The following is a 25,292-nucleotide window of genomic DNA, read 5'->3' on the forward strand; positions in this document are numbered from 1 at the left end:
GTATACACAAGAGAGATCTCATGTATCTGGTGTATTTAAGCAAATTAATACTAAACATAGGTAAAATAAATTTCGAAAAAAAATTTTTGATATTTTTAACACAATGATAATGAAAGAATAGCAAATCAAAATTTGTGATAAAATCAATTATTTAAGCTCCCACTTTTGGACGGTATGGAGAAAATGATCAAATTAACCCAAAATAAATAGAAAAAAATAATAAAAATAAGATTGGAGATCAAGGAGATAGAAAGCAGAAAATCAGGGGCACCTGGGTGGCTCAGTCAGTTAAGCATCTGACTCCTGGTTTTGGCTCAGGTCATGATCTCAGGGTCATGATATCAAGCCCCAAGTGGGCTCTGTGCTCAGCACAGAGTCTACTTAAGACAGTCTCTCCCTCTCTCTCTGCCCCTCCCCTCTGTGCATATGAGCATGCATGCTCTCTCTCTCTCTCAAATAAATGAACAAATCTTTTAAATAATAATAATAATAATAAAAAGAAAACAAAAATATCAATGAAGCCAAATGTTAGCTATCTGCTATAATCAATAATGTTTATAAACCTCTATTTAAGACTGATTGAGAGGACACAAATCACCAATATTAGGAATGAAAGAAGGGTCAAAATTACAAATCCTACAGATGTTAAAAAAGTAACACAGGGTAATTTGATATTTTTACCAATAAATTTGATAACCTGAAAAGTTTAAAGTCACAGATCAGTAGATTACCAAAACTGACACATGAGGAAATATAAAATATAAATAGGCCTATGTCTATTTGTAATTTTAAACTTTTCATAAAAAAATATTTAGTCCCAGATGGCTTCACTGTGAAATCTATCAAATATTTAACAATGAATACACACACACACACACCCAATCCTTTACGAACTCTTTTTCTAAGATTTATTTATTTTCAGGGCACCTGTGTGGCTCAGTCAGTTAAGCATCTGCCTTCAGCTGAGGTCATGATCCAGGGTCCTGGAATCAAGCATGCACTGGGCTCCCTGCTCAGCGGGAAGTCTGTTTCTCCCTCTCCCTCTGTTGCTCCCCACCCCCCGCCGCAACTTGTGTCTCCCTCTCTCTCTCAAATAAATAAATAAAATCTTTTTAAAAAAAAGATTTATTTACAAAGAAAGAAAACTCCAGCTCAGGATCCCTTATGAATACAAATGTAAAGGTTCTTAACAAAATATAAGCATACTGAATCCAACAGTACATAATGACTAAGTAGAATTTATCCTAGGAATGCCTACTTGCTTTAACATTTGAAATTAATCAATATAATTTACCAAATTAACGAAATACAGTATAACAAGCAATGATCATGTCATTAGTTACACAAAAAAACAGCATCTGACAAAATTTAATGCCCATTCATGATAAAAAACAAACTTTGATATAAAGGAGAACATTCTCAACAACTACCCTACACTGCACCTATTAGTGAATGGCTAAACGTGTTCTCCCTAAAATGAGAAATAAGACAAAGACGTCCACTCCATTGTTTCTATTTAATACTGTACTACAGGTCCATGCAAGTGCAATGAAGCACGAGAAAGACACAAAATGCATAAATCAGAAAGAAAGAGGTAAAACTGTCTTTATTTGCAGATGACATGATTGTGTACAGACAAATCCTAAGAAACCAACCAGAAAGCCACTAGAAATCAGCAGCAAGAACAGGTACACGGTCAGCACATTAAAATTGTTTGTATTTCTATCCTATCAGTGAACTTTTAGAAATTGAAGTTAAAAATATAATTTTAGGGGCGCCTGGGTGGCTCAGTCAGTTTAACGTCTGATTTCAGCTCAGGTCATGATCTCAGGGTCCTGGGATCAGGCCCGGTGTTGGGCTCCCTGCTCAGCAAGGGAGTCTGCTTGTCCCTCTGCCCCTCCCCCCCGCTCATGCCCTCCCCCTTCTCTCTTTCAAACAAATAAATGAACAAATAATCTCTTTCAAACATAAAAATAATTTTATTAACAATCGAATTTTCAAACAGTAATTACTTAGGGATAAATTTAACATAATATGTATACGACCTGTACATTGAAAACTATAAAATTTTACTAAAAAAAATTAGTGAGACCTCTTTTAAAAATGAAGGTACGTGGGATGCCTGGCAGATTCAGTCAGTAGATAGTGCAACTGTTGATCTCAGGGTTGTGAATTCGAGCCCCACAGAGATTACTTTTTTTTTCTTTTTTAAGAGAGGGGAAAGAGGAGGCAGGGTGTGTAGAGAAAGAGGCAGAGAGAGATTCTTAAGCAGGGTCCACACCCAGCACGGAGCCGAGCAGCAGGACTCGATTTCATGACTCTGAGACCTGAGCAGAAATCAAGAGTCAGACACTTATCTCACTGAGCCACCCAGGTGCCCTGAGATTACATAAATAAATTTAAAAACAAATTTTAAATGAAGCTATGTATCATGTTCTGGATTCAATATTGTTAAGATGTCAATTCTTCCTAGCCTGAACCATCGACTCAATGCAATCCCAATGAAAATACCATCAAGCCTTTTTAAAAACAGAAACAGCAAGCTGATTCTAAAATTTATACGGAAATGCAAATGACCTAAGATAGCCACAAGAAACTTAAAAAACAAGTAAAAAGTAGAAAGATTTACACTACCTGAGTTCCAATAAAGCTAAAGTATTCAAGGGGCACCTGGGTGGCTCAGCTGATTGAGCATCAGACTCTTGATTTTGGCTCAGGTCATAATCTCAGGGTTAAGAGATGGAGCCTGGCGGGGAGCCTGCTTGTGATTCTCCCTCTCCCTCGACCCCACCCCCCACCCCTCCCACCAGTCTCCAGCACAGGTGCATGTCTCTCTCTCTCATAAAAACAACAACAGCAACAACAACGACAACAAAAACAAAGCTCCAGTACTCAAAATACTGAGGTACTGGTGAAAAGACAGATATTATATTAGTGAAACAGAAGAGAATCCAGAAAAAGACTCAAACTGCTATATATGCTTATATAGCAGTTGTTGTTCAATAGCAGTTGTTGTTCATCAAGGCAATGAAATGAGAAAGTCCGTTTTCAACAACTGTTGCTCCAACAACTGGCAACTTTCACCCCTATCTCACATCACATACAAAATTAATTTGAAAAGAATCACAGGCCTGAAGGCAAGAACTAAAACATCAAGAAAGCACAGAAACAATCTGTTATCACGGGGTGATCGAAGAAACTTTCACAAAAGGAAAACGATACATCGGACTTCAGGAAAATTAAACATTTTGTCTAAAAGCCACCATTATAGAAAAACAGTCATGGTATGGGAGAAAATATTTGTAAATACATGTATCAAAGGAACTGTAACTCTAATATAAAAACAACTCTTACAACTAAATATACTAAAAACAATTCAATTTTTAAAATTGGGCAAAAGATACCTTACAAAAGAAGACATACAAACGGTCACTAAGACAAGACAAGATGCTCAATATGACAGACAGTCAGGAGATTCAAATTAAAACCTCACTGAATGAGACACAGACAGACACCACTAGTAAAGTAAATGCTGAGGGATCTTTACCAACAAACCAATCTCAGTGAGGTATCACTACACACCCATTAGAATCGCTAAAAGGAAAAAGACTGACAACATAAAGTCTTGTTGAGGGTGCTGAAGAACTGAAATTCTAACATACTACTGATGGGAATATAAAATGGTATGGCCACTTGGACATGTTTGACAGTTTCTTAAAAAGCTACCTGCACACGTACAATCCTGCCATTTCACTCCTTAGGTGTATTTACCCAACAGCAATGAAAATACACATCTACACAAAGACTGAGTAACAGTGTTCAGAACACCTTTATCATAATGGCCAAAAGCTTGGAAACAACACAAGTGTCCATCACCAGGTGAATGGATAAAATACTGTGACCATCCATACACTAGAACACTACTCAGCAATAAAAAGGGACTATTGATAATGCAACAGCAGAAATCTATCTCAAAATTACACTGAAAAAAGCCAGACCCAAAGGATTACATAAGATATTCCATTCATACAACATTCTAGAAAATGCAAACCAATCCACGATGTGAGGAAACGTATCAATGGTTGTCTGAAGCTAGAAGCAGCAAAGGATTATAAAAGTGCATGAGGAAACTAGAGGGAATTTGGAAATGTTTTGTATTTTGATCACTGTAGTAGTTTCACTAGTATATAATCTGAAAAAAAACATCAAACTGTACACTTCAAATCAGAGCAGATTATACATAAATTTTACCCCATGTTGTTTTAAAACTTACACACTAAAAATCTCATTTGTGAAAATGAAGAAAAAATTGAGTCAAAACGAGTAAGGTAGAAGAGCTTCTTTTTAAAAATAGCTCCCTGAAACTGTCATTAAGAACTAACAGCTCAAAAATTTCTATTAGAGATGGCAGTTTTAAAGATCAAACTATTTATTTAAATGCATTTAAATTTAAATAGTCCTACTCAGATGTTAAACACTATAATATGGCTATACTGTAGAATTTCATATACTTTAAATTTCTGTACTGCCCTGAGAAACAGGAAATAGACACAGGTTTATTCTAAACTGAGAAATGCCTAACCTTGTTTTGACTTTAAGAAAAAAATAAATACTTCTCACATGACAACATATTTATCTTTTAAACTTATTACTTAACACAGATTGAAACCACCATTACTCCCAGGAAGTTGAAATAAATATTAACTTCTCATAAGATTTTTCAATTCACTTTTCATTAAAGAAAGTCTCTACAACTAAAACTCTGTGAGCCAGTAAAACAATGAAGTAGAAAAATTAAAACAGCCACTAAACTTTTCCATTCATCACAAAATGTACATACAACTCAGTCCTTTGGTGGCTAAATGCACTTGGATTGCATAATCCAAGACACTCGAGCCATTTTGGACGTGCCTAGACAGGAAAATTTCAAATGACGGGAAAGCAGCCTCACAGAAATAAAAACTCATAAAACCAAAAGCCCTCTGGCAATGTTTAAGAAAACTTCAGAAGGAACTTGCTACAAAGGACCATGGGCAAAAATAGCCCAAATTATTTCTGTATAGAAGCATGTTCTACAGAATCCTTAGAGGGGTTAAAATAAGGAAAAGAACAAATCAAATCAATTCAGTAAAGTGCCAAAAATAGACATTTAATTAAATATGGCAATATCTTCGTTATTTAAAAATTCAATTGATCAGCATAGTCGTGAAAGGGGAAATTTTTTCATAAAGCTTTTATGCAAAAAACCCCACAGAAGACAAGCTCATATCATAGAGTTACTCTGAATAAACACACACTTTTTAGGGTATTTTGAATTCACAGACATTCACAACACTCAAACCCTTCCCACTGTCTACAGGTTCACTGATCTGAGTCTCTGATTCCTCATCGATAGAATACTCTCACAGGCCCCTTCTGGCTCTATCATGTATACTCAGAACAAATCCCTTTATAAAAACAAAAACTCTCAGTATGGAAGAGGTGAGAAAGTAAAAGAAATAAATGTATGGGAATATAAAAAATCATGCAGTTCTTTAGCACATGGCCCAATCCCAGTAAGATCACTCAATCTCTAACACATAAGAGACTATGATCATGTCATGTAATACTCAAACACAACTAGACCTCCTCTATAAATCAGCCATATCCACATGCTTCCCTGAAAGCAAGCTAGGGAGTAGAAAAGTCCCTAAATTGGGAACCTGGGTTATTTTCTATCCTCCATTATTAACTTTTTGGATTGTTGGCATTCGACAATCATCTGGCCTTATCTGAGCCTTAGATTCTTTTTTTTTTTTTTTTTAAGATTTTTATTTATTTATTTGACAGAGATAGAGACAGCCAGCGAGAGAGGGAACACAAGCAGGGGGAGTGGGAGAGGAAGAAGCAGGTTCATAGCCGAGGAGCCTGATGTGGGGCTCGATCCCATAACGCTGGGATCACGCCCTGAGCCGAAGGCAGACGCTTAACCGCTGTGACACCCAGGCGCCCCTGAGCCTTAGATTCTTATCTGTTTAGAGACTGAACAGATGATCTCAAAAGTCCCTTCCAACCACAGTGACCTCTCAAGAAAAATGAAAAACAAAAAGGGTGGTTAGTATCCTATGTAAATATATGTAACTTTATTAGTACATTAGTAATGCACAGAAATCCATTATTACTTCATCAGATTTGATGATTTCACATGAGTAACCACACAGAGAAGAATTATCTCAAGAAACTTTAAAATACATTAATTTTCCTACACAGTCCTATAGGGTGTATTTTAACGTCAAAAAGGAGTCCAAAAAAAGTAAACTGGTTTCAGTGATCATACTATTTATAGCAATTCGAGTTTTGTTCTTCTGAGCTGCTGTGCGTTACAGGCTTAGAGCAGATGAGTAATCCTGAAGGACACCATACAACCAACTCAGTACAGTTAGACTCACTTGTTACATTTTACTTCAGATTTTTTTAGGGATTATTATTTTAAAACTCAATTTTTGTATAATCATGTGAAATATTTACATGGCTCCAAAGCCACATCTATAAAAAAACGAATTTGTTCCAGGAAGTCTGACTTCTTCTCTATTCCCACACACTTTCAAATTCACAATCTCAGAGACAGAGAAGAAGGCAAATGGTATGGCCTCTAGATTCACATCTTGAGTGTATGACCCTGGCTTGTGACTTAATCACTCCAAACTTATTTCCTCACATCTACAATGGTGATAATAATAAAATCTACTTCAGAGGGACATTGTGAGGATTAAATAAAATCATCTGTTAACAGTGGTCGGCTTTGTGGGATCTTGGTGAAGACCAACCACTAGCACCAGGCTCTCATTTGAGGCTCAACACAATCCTGAGGTACAGACCCAGATGAGGAAATGAACCTAGAGGCGCCACATCACTGGATCAAGGTCATGGGGCCCACAGCCAAGACCGCAACCCATCTTTCAATTCCAGCACTATACCACACTACTCACTCCTAAGATTCCAGGCTCCTCCATGTTCCATACTCATCGCATACTCCCTACAGCCAGCACAAGGGAAAAAGAACTTTGTTCCCACCCTGGGCAACTTCAAAAGACTCACTGTATTCAGTGCATTGAGGGTAGTGTCATCCCGAGACGCTGCAACACAGCCATCTTCTGTGGAACCTCCATCACACATCCCTGCGAATGCTGCCATGCTCCTTGGGGGACAGAAAGGGAAAACATCAGCAAAGAAATTTTAACCCACAGTTTTCACAGTACATTCTCAGCCCAAACCAAATTCCATTACTACATGCATGATAAACCAGAGTTCTCAGTCCTGTTTCTGCTTTTCTAGGGGAATCTGGGTGGCTCAGTTGGTTAAGTGGCTGACTTTTGGTTTTGGCTCAGGTCATGATCTCAGGGTCTTGAGATTGAGCCCAGGCTCCACACTGAGCACGGAGTCTGCTTGAGATTCTCTCTCTCTCCTTCTGCCCCTCCCCTCACTTGCACGCTCATGCACACTCTCTCTCAAATAAATAAAACCTTAAAAAAAATTTTTTTAGGGGCACTTGTGCAGCCCAGTCAGCTAAGAGTCTGATTTCTTTTTTTTTTTTAACATTTTACCTATTTATTTGTCAGAGAGAGAGAGAACAAGCAGGGGGAGCAGCGGAGGGAGAAGCAGACTCCCTGCTGAGCCAAGGAGCCCAATGTGGGACTGGTTCCCAGGACTCTGGGATCATGAGAGCAGAGCGTGGAGCCTGCTTAAGATTCTCTCTCTCACTGTCTCAAAAAAAAATTTTTTTTCTAAGATCCTCTACAGTTCACCCTTCACTCAATCACATAGGAAAATGTTTCGTTGACTCCAGTCATCCAGGTGTGTTATTTCTTCCCATGCTTTACCAGTACTCAGAGTTTAGTTTTGAGGGCATGAATAAGCTAAAGCTACGTGCCACAACAGTTGGCTAGAGTACAATCTTTTGAAAGAAAGATCTTTTTGAAAAAAAATTAAATCCTCTGACACTCTGCTATATTCCTTTCATGCTATACATCAACTAACCTTAGGTGAGTTAAAAGTGGGGAAGAGGATGAAAAGAATTCTTAGCGGCCACTCACGCACTGCACTGAGGCACCCTCATCTCTGCTCTGTGCCTCTACACACCGCACAGATGACCACAGGATTAGAACTCAGTTCCGGGACCTGCCCTAGTGCACGCTGCTGAAACCACAGTGAGTCCCAGAGACCACTGCCGACGAAGGAAGGCTCTCTGCCCACACTGTGATGTGGAGGGACAGATTTAAACTTATCTTTTTTATTTTAGGCATTTGTAAGCTGCAAGTTCTCATGTAGTAAGCCACAAAAACACCAAGCTTGGGTCAGGCGTCAATGAACAGCCTAAAGTAGAGAAATCTGTAATGGGATTTTAAAACAGGCTACATGACCCAATTACTCAACTTGTATTTAGAAGTATTGATAATTCCATCTATGGCTTAAGATGTTTCCCCTCTGAAGAGTTCCAAAATCTGATGTGAGGCAAACACTGAGGGAAAAAAAACTGACTTTACCATGGTAAACTTCTCTGGCAAGAAAAATCAGAGCTCTGACTACAGAGGGTATAACAAAACATAAAATGAGAGAATGTTCGATGTATAAATAAAATTTCAGGGGAAAGGAGAACGTTTATTGCCTCCTAATCAATTCAGATGGCTGAATTCAGAGGGGAGAATGGGGAGAATTCGTATTACCTTGCTGCCCTCAAGTACATAAGGAGGTCACAGTCATTAACTCCAGGCATCCAGACCAGTTCCTCATGTTGGGTCACAGTGTCACCATCTGGAGAAGGGAACGGCTGCAATTCAGGAAGTTTGGCCTGTAAGACAGGGATGAAGAAGTCACAATCGGGGCATTTAAAGAGCAGCCTCAACTGCAGGCCCTGGGAACAGATGCAGTAGTCACTGAGCTCTTTCTTCAGGCGGTGCCGAAATCACAGAAATACCGTGAGTCACTACAGCCTGTAGCACGTTTCAGGATCATTTCACCATAGAAGATTTCACAATGGACTGCTTGATCTCTACTTAAGCAGCAGCAAACAGTGTCAAAATAAACCAGTGCCAGCATGATTCAAAGAGTGAAACAGAAATGGATTCATGTGAATAAAAGAAATTAGAAAAAATTAGGAAAAAAAACCCCTCAGGACATAATAGTTCCTTGATAAAGAAGGGAAAAACACACACATTTCCAATATAACAAGTTTACAAAGATATAAATAATGAAACCTCGCCTAAGGATATTTGCTAAAAAACCAAACGAGTTATCCTATTAAGTTAAGCTACTCTCACGACAGTTAGTAACTACAGTATTATCAAGGTAAACATAAAAAAAGACACAGAATTGGAGTTAACATTAAAAACACAGTTGAACTAAATGATGGTGTCAGAAATCAGACCAGCAGTAGCTTCAGGAGGAATGGACTGCTTGTGAAGGGACGGGAAGGAGCTTTCAGAGACAAGAGAAATGCACACCTTGACATGAACTATTACAGCAGACTCAACAGTCTACGTAAGATATGAACAGTTCACTGTATGTCGAGCATACCTCAATAAAATTTTGTTTGAAATATTTGAACGGCAGTGCTCTAAGTCACCTCAGGGTTAGAGATCCAAATACTCCTAGCGTGTTCCCATCGTCACTCTGCTGGGGCAGAGCAAGAGTCAGCAGGTACTGGGACTACCACAACCGTCAGAGGTCGAGAACGTCAACCATCGAGAAAACACACGTTCCCACTGTCTCAAATGATGAACACGGACACATTGGTCGAATATTTTAAACTAAGAGCTACAGTTAGAAAGCTCCAGTGTCCACAGAAACCAGTCAAAAAAATTAAATGAAGCAAGGAGAGGATAAGGCAGCACTGTTCAATAGAAATAAAATGAGAGCTACACATTTCGTTTTAAACATTCTAGCATCCACATGAAGTAAAGCATTACCTCCCAGTCTGGACTAGCCACATTTCAAGTGCTCATAGTCACCTGTGGCGGTGGCTCCGGTCCTGGGCACACAGGTATCAGGTGCTAAGGAGTGAAGGGAACCAGGGTGTAATGGAGAGAGTGCTGCCCTGTCCAGGGAAAGCAATCAAGCAGGAATCCAAAGTCCAGAAACTTTGATTTTTTAAAAAACAATCTTGTGGCAAAACATAACATTAGCAGACCATGTGGTCCTAGGGCTCCCAGTCTGCCTCACAGGAGATCTCTGATACCTCTAAATGTGTATCAAGAGCTGACTTTCTCCAAACAAGGATGCTCTTCTTTAACTTAGTGTTGACTTTTCTAACATTTAATTGGGTGCCTCAATGAGTTCTGCTTAAGACATAGTGACCATATTGGAATAAAATTTAAAACACAACAGATACTTGCATCAAAAGGCCTTTTTCGACATTTGTACAGAGTTCTGCTTCCCCAGCACCAAGTACGGTACCTGGTGTAATAGCTCTTCAATGGCTGTTTGTTAAATTCGCTAACAAGTATTATTATTGTGGGAGAGGACACCCCCTCCAAGAGAAAAATAGCTGGAAATACAGTTAGATAGTTTAAAGAAAAGGAAATGCAAATGGCTCTTAATGATAGGAAAACATGGTCAAACTTGCTCATAAGAAAAAGGCAAATCAATGACACTGAGATACCATTTCTCATCTATCAGAATGACATAAATCCTGAAGTGTGACACTATACAAATAGGCTGTGGTATTAGCACTTGCATGAGTTGCTAGCACAAATTTTTAAAAAATGGTACAATCTCTACAGAAGGGCATTTTGTCATGTCCTCACATTGCCATGTGTACTTCCCCTTTAAGCCAGCCATCCCCCTTCTGGGAATATATTCCAAAGATACTTTGGCAAAAATATCAAAATCTGTATGCTCAGGCCATTCACTACAGCATTACTTGTACTAGCACATGACTGGAAGCAACCTAAATGCCCAATAGGAACTGGAAGAATAAACTGTTCCATCCCCCCAGTGGAGTTCCATGAAGTGGCAGAAGGAAGCGAGGAGGCACCCTGCACTACTGCTATGGAGGAACAGCAGGTGCACTGCTAAAAGAAAGCTGGTAAAAGTGTGTATATTGTGCTACCACTTATCTAAGAACAGAGGGTTGGGGAATCAAAATAGGAAGGATACATCAAAACCTTAAAAAAACAAAAATAACAATTATCCATCAGGGAGAGAAGGAAAATGTGGAGGGGACAGACATAGCAGACTTTTCTGAGCATACTTCTTCCTTTGTACATTTGACTTTGGGGCTATGTGAATAACTTTACATAATTATAAAAACAAAACGAAATTAAAAAAACAACAATCTCTTAAAAACCCTAAAGCAAAGTGAAATAAATGCACTAACTATATATTGAGTTGGTTCCTCTCTAGGAATTATTTCCACTAACTTTAAAACACATATTAATTTGCCTATAAAGCCCTAGTGGGATATATACTAAGACCAAAAAAATTTTAATAGTAAACTATTTTCAATAACCATATCGTTTGTAGCAGTGTAAGTACTATTATTCTGCACTATTATATATGTATGATGGGATTAAAGCAAATGAATAATTATATTGGAGTCATTTGAAAATAGGATGAGACATGGGGAAAAGATATAGATATAAAAGGAAAGAAAGATAGAATTAAATATAAAACCCAGATAAAAATCTGAATTGGAATTAGAATCTACAATATATTTTATCTTCAAAAAAGGGGGGGGCGTATTTTCTAATCTGTCCCCTGAAAAGGCCTAGGAATAGTAACCAACCTAGTAACAATGAACACCCCAGCACCCAGTCATAAAATGTCACTTCCCAATAAAACAATAAGGGCTCCCATGAGAAAGGTTTAATTCTAGATCAAGTGCAAGGAACGTACAAGATGAGACATTAAAATTATGTCATACCAGTTAAAAGAACCCTACCAAAAATCCGGACACAGAAGATGGCAGGAAGAAGCATCCTACCAGCCTCAAATGGATAATTTAATCATCAGTAAGAATAAGGACGACTGGTTAGCAGATAACCAATAATTTAAAGTGCACTGGTGACGGCTGGAAAATGTTAGGAAACCAACCTCGTATTTTTGAAAACTGGTGAATAGAAGGAAGGAACTGAGCCTTTATCTTGCCTTTCCTACATGATTCTGAAAATCAAATGGGTGGGGCTAAAAGGAAAGCTTCCTTTATTCACCTCATAAATGAAGGAATGACAGAATTAGAATACCACCACCTTAAAGGGTGGACCCCAGTAAGAAGCCAGGGCTGCAAATCAGCATTACAAGGACACACGTACCTCCTGGTGGACATACACAGCACTACCCACACCAGGGGCAGAGGACTAAACTAGGATGGTATTAAACCTCTAGATTTAACTACTAATTTTCAAGATAGGCCAAGGATGAGGAACCAAGTCTAATCACACTTAAAGATGAAATCAGCCAAATCCAGACTATGGGACACCCTACTGGACAAAACACTCAACATTCTTCGATACATACACTGAGAGAAGGGGGAAAAAATGAGAAGAATATATGAATTAAAAGAGATTTAAGAGACCGATCAACCAATTGCTATGCATGGCTCTTACTCAGATTCCAATTTGAACTATAAAAAAAAGAGAAATTTAGGGAAATCTGGATCAAGGGGGTATTTAAGAAATTGCTAATTTTTATTAGGTGTTACATATTGTGATTTTGTTTTCTGAAAGAGCTCTTCAAAAGGGGGGGGCGTATTTACAAGTAAAATGACAGATTTGTGATTCATTTCAAAATAATGGAGAGGTGTGAAGGAGAATAACTGAAACAAGTTTGACCATAACTTGTGAAAGCTGACTAATAAGGATAGGGATTTACTATTCTTTCTTGATTTTTACATATGTTAATATTATACCTAATTAAATATTATACCTAACTTAAAAAATTAAAATTTTAATAAGGAAAATATTGCCAATCCATAAAACAGTCCTGTTACATCTGGTCCTCCAAATCACTTCTTTTTGAAAATAAAGCCTAATAAATATATTTAAAATCTGATATAAAATAAATGAAAGTATACAAGAACGTAAGCACAGTAAATCTGTTCCTTTCCAAGAATTTAAGCATCTTTTACTTAAGAACCACTTTTTCTATTATGGCAAGGAAAAAAAAATCAGTAAAATAAAACTTCAGTACCCTGGTTAAACTGTAACCCCTGGGTGGGCCTGAGGGGATAGAAAATATAGTCGGTGGTAGTCAGACCCACCTACTAGGCCACACCAAGGCAAGGGTATACTTGAACAAGGCAGGCATTAAGGAGAATGTCCTCTTGCAGCTTCTTTTTGCCTGTCTCAGTTATAATCCTAGTCCTGGGATGAGACATGCCTTCTATAAATTAGATGCCCCCGATGGTTTCTATGTTTTGGTTTTAATATTCCTTCACTTCTTATTTTCTTTCTCATTACAGAGTTAAAACAGGTTCTTAAAAATATGAATGGCATACAAAAATGCTCAAAATTCAGACAGAAAAATGAACAACTAAACAGGCTACTAAACCTCTATATCCTTACAAAGAGTTGCCTGGTCTCACATCTGTACTATGTGACGGCCATATGGCTCACTCCCAACCTCCATTCCAACTGAAATGACAGCCCATGCCGATCACACTAAACCCACTTTCCTCACAGTTTAAAAACGGACAATGACTCAATCCATGGCAATGACATACATACAGGGACTACTTACAGACCTTTTGGAAGAATGTTCCTTGCTCCTAAGGGGGAAAGAAGGGTGATCCTTTTCCTACTCTCAACATCTGCTATATTTCATTCACGGTAAGATCCACTATTATTTTAGTGCATTTAGAAAGGAGCAAAGCTGCCAATTAAATTATAATCACACTATAGAATGTACAATGAAGCCTGATGGCAGGGAAAATAAAATGTGAAAGAAAGAAGCGCATCTTAGAATCAGTAAAATTCAGCTACTGCCTAAGAAAGAAGGCAGCCATTGGGGGGGGACCGGTTGGGCACCAAGAGAACTATACAGATGCTGAGCAGAGCCCCGGTCCTTTCTGACCAGGATGTGATGATATAGGAGACCATAAACAGCCATGTGCAGCCAGAGTTTTCTGGTCCTGTCAAAGCATTCTGATACAGAGATTAAAGAGAGAGAGAGAAAGAGAGGGCAAACAAGACACTAAGAGTCTTAGTAAACTGAATAAAACATGCAAGGACACAGGTCACGACATAACAAGCTAATGACCGACAAAGAGCCTAACCATTCAGCCTCTTCTGAAGGGCAGTGGTTTCTAAAAACTTACAATTAAAGTACGTAGTGACCAAATGTCCATGAATGAATGAATGCGTAAATGAAACGTGGTAGCCTTAAAAAGAAATTAAATTCTGGTATGTGACACAACATGGCTGCACCCTGACAGTTTTATGTTAAGTAAAAGAAGCCAGACGGAAGGACAAATATTGGGCTATTCCACTGATACGAAAAACCTCGAGGAGTCAGATTCACGGGGACAAAGTAGAAGAGGGGCTGCCGAGGACTTGGGGAGGGGGAATGGAGAGCTAGTGTTTAATGGGGACAGAGCTTCAGTGTGGGAATGTGAAAAAGCTCTGGGGGTGGATGGTGGTGATGATTCCCCAACAATATGAATGCACTTGAAACCACTTAACTGTACACTTAAAAATGTCTAGAATGGTAAATTTCATATTATGAGTATCTTACCACAATTGTTAAAAAGTATGCAGTGGTCAGGGAAAAAAACCCCTGCATTTATATAAAATTCCCTGAAGCAGAACAACGATTCTAAGTTGCTGCTCAACAGAATAAAGGGCCAGCAGAAGAATAAGAAACAGAACTCTGGTGCAGAAGTTTTACCTGATGGCTCGGACCAACACGGATCTCCCCCTGGGTGCTGTTCAGCCTCCTGTCAAGGAAAAGAGTAGATGAGGTGAGCAGCATAGAGTTCTGGCATAAACATTCACACATTTTTTTCAAGGCAAATAATTCACTTGAAATAAATGAGGGATGACAGAGGAAGATTACGTTCCCCACTATTTCTAGTGTTGCCCTATACTTGTACACTCCCCCACCCCCTTACACGTCTCTAAAATCTCTCTCCTCTAAAAACACCACTCCTGCAGCTTCCTGTTGTGAGTACCCATACCATCGTTCCTGTAGACCTCAGAGAGGTACATTCCGACAGCACAATCCCAGTAGAGGTTTCTTCTTTTCAAAGCATTTCACATGCCCTACTGTAAACCTTATTAAAAGATAAACAAGAGAACTATGATTCCTAGCACACACACTGGGTCATTCATTCATTTGACAAATATTTATTAAGTACCGACTGTACACTCCAAACTGTCCTAGGTATTGGTGATAAAGTAATGAGCAACACAATGCCCCTGCCTTACTAGAACTTATATTCTTATCTGGGTATAAAACAAAGAAACAAATAGTAGATCAGATGATAAAAGGGCCAAAGAATTAACGAGATGGTGAGCGATAAAATATTTTCACACTTCTTTATACAAGATCATCAGGAAAGCCTTTGGGGGTGGGGGGAGAAGGGCAGAGGGAAAGGTGGAGAGAGGATCACAAGCAGACTCCACGCCCAGTGCAGAGCCCAACAAGGGGCTCGATCTCATGATCCCAAGACCATGACCTGAGCCGAAATCAAGAGTTGGGGGCTCAACTGACTGAGCCACCCAGGCACACCCCAGAAAAGGCTTTCTTAATAAAGCAAAAAACAGCAGAGATGAAAAAGATGTGTGGGAATGAGCCCAGAAGGTCTAAGAGGTGGAAGACTTCATCTCGTTTCTGTCTATGTCATTCCTTTTTTTTTAAAAGATTTTACCTACTCATTTGACAGAGAGAGAGTACAAGCAGGGGGAGCAGCAGGGAGAGGGAGAAGCAGGCTCCTGCTAAGCAGAGCCCGACGCGGGGCTTGATCCCAGAACACTGGGATCATGACCTAAGCTGAAGGCAGACGCTCAACCTAGTAAGCCACCCAGGTGCCCCGTCTATGTCATTCCTACTACACTTGCAAAGCTCACCTTCTCTTGCTTCAAATCCTAACCATCCCAGGTTCCTTTTGGAAGCCACTGTTTCTGTAAAGGCTTTCCTGATCTCCTGCCCATTTCACCCCACAATTCCCCAAAGTGTGAACTGCCTTCCCCTTTTACTCCTTCACAAAATGCTTGTTGACTGTTTTGTCCCAGGCTTTGCACAGGGCACTCACTAGGTATATAGTGACAGACAAAGAAATACAGTCCCTGACCTCCCGGGGCTCCATTCCCAACTCCTGGTTACCCTCAACTCTCAGTCATGACTAACTGTGGGCGATCTCAGGCCACCCTTTCCATGCCCAGGGACAAGTCTGTTGTGTTGTACAACCACCTTGAATTTCTAGCAGTGCCGGGGAGAAGGCTTTTACACGGTGAGAGCTGCTGCTGGTGACTGGTGGACTTCACCATGCGGCAGAGTATAACAGATGCTGCATGGTCTCGTGTTTGTCCGCCACAGAGCTGATAACCCCAACATTATGTGTGAAGTTGTTAAAATGAATTCTGGAAAATGATTATTTCCTTCAGGTCTAATATTTTCTTCTTTTGATCCAACAATTCCTCTCATGAAGAGTCTTATTTGGGGAAAGTGGGCAATGGATATAACAAAGGAAGGGAGAAGACTAACAGAACAGAAAGATGTGGCCCAGTTCTCAAGGAGCTTACACTCCCAACTACCCAGGGAAGTAGCACCCATCCCCAAAACACCAGAGCAGGTCCAATCACTACATTGGTAAGCATAAAACATCTCAGGAGAAACAGAATACAAAAATGCCAAGGGAAATGATGAAAATTAGGCAGGCTTCACAGGGAGACAATAGTGCATCCAGTGGTTAATTTCCAAAGAAACCTCTGAAGGGGAGCACATCAGCAGGGCACAACAGGGCTTCCCAAGGGGGGATTAAAACCCTGCAGAGGCGGAACAGGGTGGGAGAAAAGGTTGCATAAGTACTGTCTTTAATATACAAAGCACCTTCACTTCCCCACTAGGGGAATGGCATGTTGAAAAACAAACCAAAAGATGGACTGTTCTACTAGGTTCATGTAGGAATGACATGCTGTTTTAGGAGGTCTGAGAGGAATCAAATAGGCCAGGAGGCTATTTTAATCATGATTACTTTAAGAAAAACAAGCAGCCAGTGTTACTGACCACTTCCCTTCCAACTCGTCCCTCTGTTTCATAACTAGCTATGAGCAAAACTAGCTGCCAAAAGCTCTCCCCTGTATTTCTAAATACTTTCCAAATGCTCGCCTGCCTACACGCAGGTCTAGCCAAAATGTGTCATTTGAGAAGGTTTCAGCCGCAGCCCATCCAGTAACTTGTGCCCGCGGCTCAACTTCCAGGTTCTTCTAGAAGGTCTATGTTATGCCAAGGCTCTCAAGTGGATGCCTATGAAAGCATTTCCCCTGCTGCACATGCACTGCTAAGTCCTTGATAATTCTAGGACAAACATTCCTAGTGTGTTTTTATTTTAATCTTTTTCCCTTTTTTGTGTGGTTTATTTTTTGTTTCTTCCTTCAATATTTTCATAAGCCAATATTATCATATTTAGCTCAAAAATGTGCCACAATAATAAAACAAACACCAAATATCTTATTGAATATGACTACTTATATACCACTGGTTTTCATAAAATAGGTTAATAATTATTACTACTAATAATAGTTATACAAGTGAGACAAACAAGTGTACTATGGATCTAAAGAGCCCAAACTGGAAACGGTTTCTCTCATTTTTGTTTCTATCAATGATGGGTACTAACAAGGTTAGAAGTTTAAACAGTCCAAATTAAAACAACCTTTGGAAATTTAAAAACCAATTTTTACAACAAAATTATTTCTTAATCATATGCAACTTTTAAATACTATGGTTTCTTACAGCAAGAAAAACAAGTTATTTTTGAGGAGGATTAGGACCCAAGGTAAGCAGACAGTGGCATTAGCCTACCATTTCTAGGAATGCCTGAATATAGATTAAATACGGTAGAAAAGTTTTTAGGTCCAAGATAAAAAGAGGCAGCTAGCAACATGCCCCATTAGAGAGAACTGGATGCCTCTGACAGAAAACCTATCAGCATGTGAACTGAAGATGAGAGACGAGAAGTAAGCTGTGTGAGAAATAGCCAGTACCCAGCCACATCCACGATCCACCGAACAATCACTATTCCTCCCCTCCCTCTTCTGACAGCATCCAAACTCTACATTAAACTCCCTGTTCCTCCCCTGCTGCCTCACTGCCCCCTTCATCCTGATGCTCCTCTTGTGGTCCAAACCGCCCTAACAGAGGACGACGCTCTGTTAAGACTCATTTGGACATTTCCTACCACCCCACCCACTATGGGACTACACACTTCTAGAGTATAGGAACTGATACCCATCTTGTGTGTCCCCCAGAATCTAATACGGACCTGCCTGGCATTATTATGCATTCAGGACAAATTTAAAGTTCCTTGGTAGCATGAATACTTTTAGATTACCAAGTTGTAAAACTTGACAAAAATCACCAGGAATTATTATTTAAATGCAATATCAACAGCTTGTGAAAAACACTCTTAATAATCACGTGCTGACCAATACATATTTCCTTTTACTTAACACAGCAATTCCCAAACTTTTGGTCTCGGAAATTCTTTACAGTCTTTAAATTACTGAGCATTCTAAGGAGGTTATATTTTTGAGAAATTTCAAAAAAACTTTTTTTAATAACAATAAGCTATGATATATTAACATGTATAACTTATTTTTATGAAAAGTAATTGTATTTAAACCAGAAAAAAACTTAGTGAAAACAGAGACACTGTTTTACTTTTGCAAATCTAATACAGGACTTAATAGAAGATAGCCAGATTCTCATATCTGCTTCTACATTCAATCTGTTGCAATAAGTTATTTTATTTTTTAAGATTTTATTTATTTATTTGAGTGAGAGACAGAGACAGTGCAAGCAGATGGAGGGGAAGAGGGAGAGGGAAGAGAGAATCTCAAGCAGACTCCTCACTGAGCGCAGTGCCTGACGTGGGGCTTGATCCCACAACCCCGGAGATCATGACCTGTGCTGAAATCTCAAGAGTTGGACGCTTAACCTACTGAACCATCCAGGTGCCCAGCAGTATGTTACTTTAGTTAGAGCATATGAAGAAAACCTGGTCCCACAAAGATAATAATTGGAAACAGAAAGAATATTTCAATAGTCTTCTTGGCAATTACGGATATTATTTTTGAGACTACCCCAAAAATTCAACAAAGTGGTCATTTCTTAAAGGTTTTTACACAATGTGAATCTAAAACCTCATCTATGATCTTTATGGCCTCTTTTACATTAAAAATCCATTAGTCTGTCTTGGCCTTTCAATGGGTCCTTCTACCCGGACATGGTTTTTGTAATTTCATGCGTAAGTTAGATGGAAAATATTGGATACCAGGTTTATCCTTCAATTAGTAACGATGACAGTTAGCATGTAAGTACTTTCTACTATTCTAGGTGCTCTACAGTCTCATTTTTATGTATTAATTCATCTAATTCATATCTTGATATTAATGAGAGCATTAATAGTGACAGTCACAGAAATACAGATCCTATTCTATCTTATGTGTGAAATAACACAGCTACTGAAGAGGCTTCTGCTTGACGTACAGTGTTGCTTAATACAGTTAAGTCTGGGCAAAAACAGGATGGCCATCAATTAAGGAAGGAAAATCCAGACCAACGACGGTGTAAATCCCAGCGAGGTGGGATAAAGGATACTACATATAAAATAAGAAAACAAAGACGGAAGTCATGTCCCAGGATAGTGCAGGACAAATATATGTATACTCTCATCTTTGCCTCAGGGTTTTCACCTACATTATCCTAAGTTTAGGTATCTGCGGTTGCATGACAAACACCAGCAAAATAATAATACTAGTTATCACTTACTAAGTACTATCTGTGCCAGGTATGCATTATTTCATTATTCCCTTGACAACCCTATGAAGCAGTATCTCCACTTTATAGATATCATTAAATAATGACAGTACTAATTTTAATATTAATAAAGAAACATATACAGTGAATATTTACTATGTACCAGGCACTTTAAGCAAATTCCACATATCTTCTTATCTAATCTTAAGGATGACCCTATAAGGAAGGTGCTATTATTACTTATCCAGATAAGGAAACTGGAGATGAGAGTTCTGCAACTGCCCAAGATTACACAGCCAACAAGTGGAAAGGAAAAACCAGGATTCAAACTCAAGTCTGGTTGACTCCAAAGTCAGAGCTCCTGTATGGCAGAGAGATTAAGTTACTGAACCAAAATTACATAACTACAAATAGAGCAAGTATGAGAATATATCCTTATCTTCATTTCAAGCAACAAAGACAGGATTATCAGAAAGAGTTTCTTTTTAGTTTGAAAATCATGTTAAAAGAGAAAACCTACAGGGGCCCCTGGTGGCTCAGTCAGTTAAGTGTCCAACTCTTGATTTCACCTCAGGTCGTGATCTCAGGGTCGTGAGATTAACCCCCAAATCAGGCTCTGCACTGAGTGTGGAGCCTGCTTAATTCTCTCTCTCCTTCTCCCTCTGCCCTCTACCTCGCAAGTGCACATTCTCTCTCCCTCTCTCATAAAAAAAAAAAAAAAACTATATATATATATATGTGTATATATATATATACATATATATATCGTTATATATATAACGAGAAAAACTTTCAATGTTAAAAGCCAATTTATATAACATTGTCAAAATAACAAAATTATAGAAACAGAGAACAGATTAGTGGTTGCCAGGTGCTAGAATGGGGGATGGGCAGAGAGGTGAGGGAGGGAGAGGTCTGTATAGTAACAGAACAAACATGACAATGGCAGTGGTTACATAAAGCTACACTGAATGACTACACACACATTTTACTAATGTCATATCCACGTTCTGATGTTACACTATGAGGGAAGTGAGTGAAGGGTATATAGGAGCAGTGTGTAGTATCTTGCAACTTATTGTGAATCTAAAAAATTAAAAGTTTTTAAAAAGTCAAAAGAATTGGTTGGCTGAACGATGTATTACAGACAGACTGGAGAGAAGAAAGCTACTCATGAGAGAAGCTGATTAAATGGCCAAAAGAGTCCCATGAGATGTACTGTAGACAGCTGAACAAGTGACAGAAGAAAGAATGCCACAGTTAAGGAGAAAGTACATTCAAGGAACTAACTCAAGTCACATAAATTCTTTTTTCCCTGTATTTATTAAGGATTCTGGTTTGAGGTCATCCTTGTTGAGACATCCCTATGAATCATACTACAAAAAAAAAAGTCACCATCCTCATCTGCAAGGATGAATTTCTCTGTGAGGTTAATGTAAATAATATATGTTTTTCAAAACAGCTGAGGTTCAGTCCCCATTATTCTATAAATCTTTGCTTTGGACTATGAAAATACAGTCCCAGAAGCCAAATTACAACAATAATGGCAAGTCATTGTGTTTATTCCTTGAGTATTGAAAGAGAAAGAAAGAAAGAAAGAAAGAAAGAAAGAAAGAAAGAAAGAAAGAAAGAAAGAAAGAAGAAAGAAAGGGAAAGAAAGTCATTGTATGTGAAATCTGATACAAAAGAAATCCATGTAACAAAGCAGTATCCATGGCAACTACAACTTAATATTTCAGTCCTCTTCAGCTGCAGTGGATTAAATAAAATGACAAGATGTTCCCTTTGAAAAGTAACCTGTTACCATGGAAACGTTTTAGTCTAAGAAGTAAACAGGGAATGGACAGAAAGGGGCAGGAAGCCTGTAACTGAATATCAAAAAGGGAGAAGCATCCACCCAAAGGAGATGAGAGAGCGGGCTGGCCAGATGCAGGCTGGGAGAGGCAAGTGTTTGTGAAGAACATTCACTCAAGACACCCAAATAGCTCTAAAAGAGTGTGATAATTGCTTACGACAAGGACTTGGGTCTAAAGGGAAGACGAGGGACAAGAGCACAGGGTCCAGGGAGAAGACATGAGCTGGCAGAACAGAGGCCTGTCACAGGGAGATGGCATGAGTTCTCACCCTAAACCCAGACCTGGGCCCCCACTGAAGCCCAGAACACCACAGCAGCATGGCCTGTGGCCCATTCCCAAAAGGCTGGGACTGCCTAACTCTCCAGTTGGACCCCCTTCTCTGTGGCTGGTGTCACATGTGAATTCAATCACTATGCAATCTTCCTTTACCTTTCCTTCAGATCACAAGGCTCAGAGAAGAGGTAATTCTTAACTTTTCCATAAGGTGTTCAGTTGAGCAGGAAGACTGACATGAAATCAACACAAAGAAGACTAGAAATTCTACTACTCACTAGCTCATTCAGAAAGCAATCACAGAAATGGACTGCAGGTCCAGAACGAAATACAACAAATTTTAGGAAAACTGAAAGGCAGTTTATCACAATCACTTTTTTAAAATTTATTTTTAAGGGGAATAATTTCTTTCTTTCTTTTTTTTTTTTGAAGATTTTATTTATTTCAGAGAGAGCGAGCACGTGTAAGCATGAGCAGGGGGAGGGGCAGACTCCCGACTGAGCAGGGAGCCCGATGCGGGGCTCGATGCAGGGCTTGATCTCAGGACCCCGGGATCACGACCTGAGCCGAAGGCAGACGCTTCACCAACTGAGCCACCCAGGCGCCCCCAGAATCACTCTTTTTTAAGAAGGCTTGTGGGCAGGAGAGAAAACTGGGATGATAAGAAGGAAATCTAGAATAGCATGCTGGGTTTCTCAGATTTCCCCAGCATGAACACAATTGCCAAAGCAGTCTTAATTTTTTTTTAAAGATTTACTTCTTTATTTTAGAGACAGAAAGAAAGTGTGGTGGGAGGGGAGAGAATCAGCAGACGGATGAGGAGCTTAATGTCACAACCCCGAGATCATGACCTGAGTTGAAATCAAGAGTCAGACACTCCACCAACTGAGCCACCCAGGCAACCCCCTGCCAAAGCAGTCGTTAACCAGTCTGAAATGTCTTTCAAGTCTGACACAGTATCTTAAAAACCCATGTAAATTTTGTATTTTATTTGATGACATATTCACATTTGTTTTAAGAGAAAACAATTCCCTAAACCTGATTAAAATCACGGTGCTTTGTACACCCTATCAGATGTCCCAAGACTCTGGCAGCCGCTACTGGGAGGGAGGAGATGTCGCACACACCACAGTCTAGACGCTCAAGTGCAAGGGAAGAGCACAGACTTCAGGGTCAAATGAACCTGGGTTAAAATTTTAGTACCAACGCTTTATTAGCTTAAATGTGATCTTGAGGACACAATTCAATCTCTCTGAGCTGGTTTCCCCATCTATGAGATGAAATTCATAATGACTGGCGAGCAAAGTTGCTATAAAAATAAAAGATGATCTACAGGGAGAAGCAGCACCGTCCTGCTGCACCGTAGCCGCTACTATTATTAGCTCTAAGTACTGGCAACAGACGACAACAGGAGCTAATTCCTCTACCAGGAGTTCCCAAAGCACCACCTACCTCTCCTCAACTCTTGTCACAGGCATGATTTTTTAATTTATTTTGCATGATTTTATATTTATTTTGTGTAATTATTTCCTTCAATGTCCTGCCCTTAGACAGAAAGCACCATGCAGGTAAGGGAGCAAGTCTGTTTTTAGCTCTCCGTTATATCCGAGGGCCCACTGGCACTCACTAAATATATTCTAAATGAATAAATGACTCCAGTATTTTAATTCAACTATTGTTTAGCCATAGATAGCAACTAAGCACCTCGGTACAAAATTAAATCAAGTCATCTGTGATAGAAGGCTAGCCTCCTGCCCAGCAGGAAGGATATTTTGAATGAATATTGATATATCAAAAGAGACAGAGAACCCATCAACAGAGTTAATGTTCCAAGTTCATACACAAATGCAAAGGTCAAGACAGAAACTCTTCAAAATCCCGAATCATCATATTCTACCTTTTCTCTGATGGAAAGTCCATTAGAGGCCATGTGATCTAATCTTCTATCTTAACAGAAGGAACCAAGGCCTGAGGAGATAAAGGTGCTCTTCCAAGGGGTCAGAGTGAGTTAATTATGGAGGAGTCCAGGCCACAGAAGTAGCTCTCCTTCCACAGAGTACCCCCTAAATAGAAGTCAGAGTCCAGAACTAAGAATTTAGGGCATTGTCTGAGGAGTAAGAAGAATTTTCAAGCTGACAATAAGCTGCAGTAAATGTGGCCTCTGTACAAAGTCTGTAACATCAGTAGAAAAATGGTAAAAAAAAAAAAACAATTTAACAACATATGAGAAAGGATCTCATTTCAAAGTGGTAATCACAACCCAACACAAAGCTATACATACATAAATGATGTTTTAGAAAACAGACTTATTATTTTAATCCCACTGTGATTGAAATAATTTATAAAGCAGCAATATTTGAAGATTAAGCCAAGCTCCTGACCAAAAATATTGCTTTCTGCATACTGTAATCAAACTTTATAAAAACAGAAATGTAGCATCCCCAGAAAAGGAGGGACACTGGGCTATAAGTATGTCTTCAATGCATGTGTGAATGTCTCTTTGTTCCCAACAGGAACTCTCTGGGAAATACTATGAAAAACATGACCATCGTCCTATGCCTCTTCACTGTGGTGGTATGAGTATGGGGGGAGGAGAGGGAAGAGGTGAGGGCAGGGAAGAAGGATGCAGCCTTCACAGCATTAACACACACACACACACACACACACCATCAGAGAGGTAAGAAAAGAACAACACTTAATGCTGAACACACCAAACATTTTACATGACATGGAAGTAAAGCTTCTTAAAAAAAATTTTTTTTTCAGGAAATATAAAGAAAAATATAAAACACACAAAGGGCAAGGGAAGAAAGGAGATCAATAAATGGTGGTTAAACATATTGGTCACTAATCTAATTACCATAATTCCCAACACAACTCCTCACACTGTCTTAAAAATAGGCTGACCAAAAACTATAGATGTTGTTGAGATAACCATACTTATATGAGACTGTAGACTTGGCCTTTGAATTAATAACAATACACTGAGCAATTAAGTGCCAAGCAGTTTCATACTGTTTTCACCCCATCTTTATAACAACTGTGAGAAATCATACTTATTTTATTGGAGATATGGTCACATGGAGATATGGCCCATGAGAAAACTGAGATTCAGAAGAGCGAAGAAACTCATCCAACGTCACTAATTAGGTGGCATTTGAACCATACCGTCTAGCTTTAAATCTACTCTCTTCTCTTACAATAAATGTC

At 39.1% G+C, this 25,292-nt stretch overlaps 1 protein-coding gene across 2 annotated transcripts in view; it reads right to left on the minus strand.

Annotated features, from left to right (window-relative positions):
• The window catches only part of RERE (arginine-glutamic acid dipeptide repeats), a 409,222-nt gene that overhangs the window by 111,964 nt on the left and 271,966 nt on the right, over nucleotides 1-25,292 (minus strand). For both annotated transcript variants that reach the window (XM_040645735.1, XM_040645737.1), the window contains 3 exons: nucleotides 14,860-14,908; nucleotides 8,703-8,827; nucleotides 7,078-7,177 (listed from right to left, as the gene is read on the minus strand). In XM_040645735.1, the coding sequence (XP_040501669.1) occupies nucleotides 7,078-7,177; nucleotides 8,703-8,827; nucleotides 14,860-14,908 (274 nt within the window). The remainder of the gene's footprint in view (nucleotides 1-7,077; nucleotides 7,178-8,702; nucleotides 8,828-14,859; nucleotides 14,909-25,292) is intronic.

Source organism: Ursus maritimus, unplaced genomic scaffold (genome assembly GCF_017311325.1).
Source record: "Ursus maritimus isolate PB19 unplaced genomic scaffold, ASM1731132v1 scaffold_32, whole genome shotgun sequence".
NCBI classification, from domain to species: domain Eukaryota; kingdom Metazoa; phylum Chordata; class Mammalia; order Carnivora; family Ursidae; genus Ursus; species Ursus maritimus.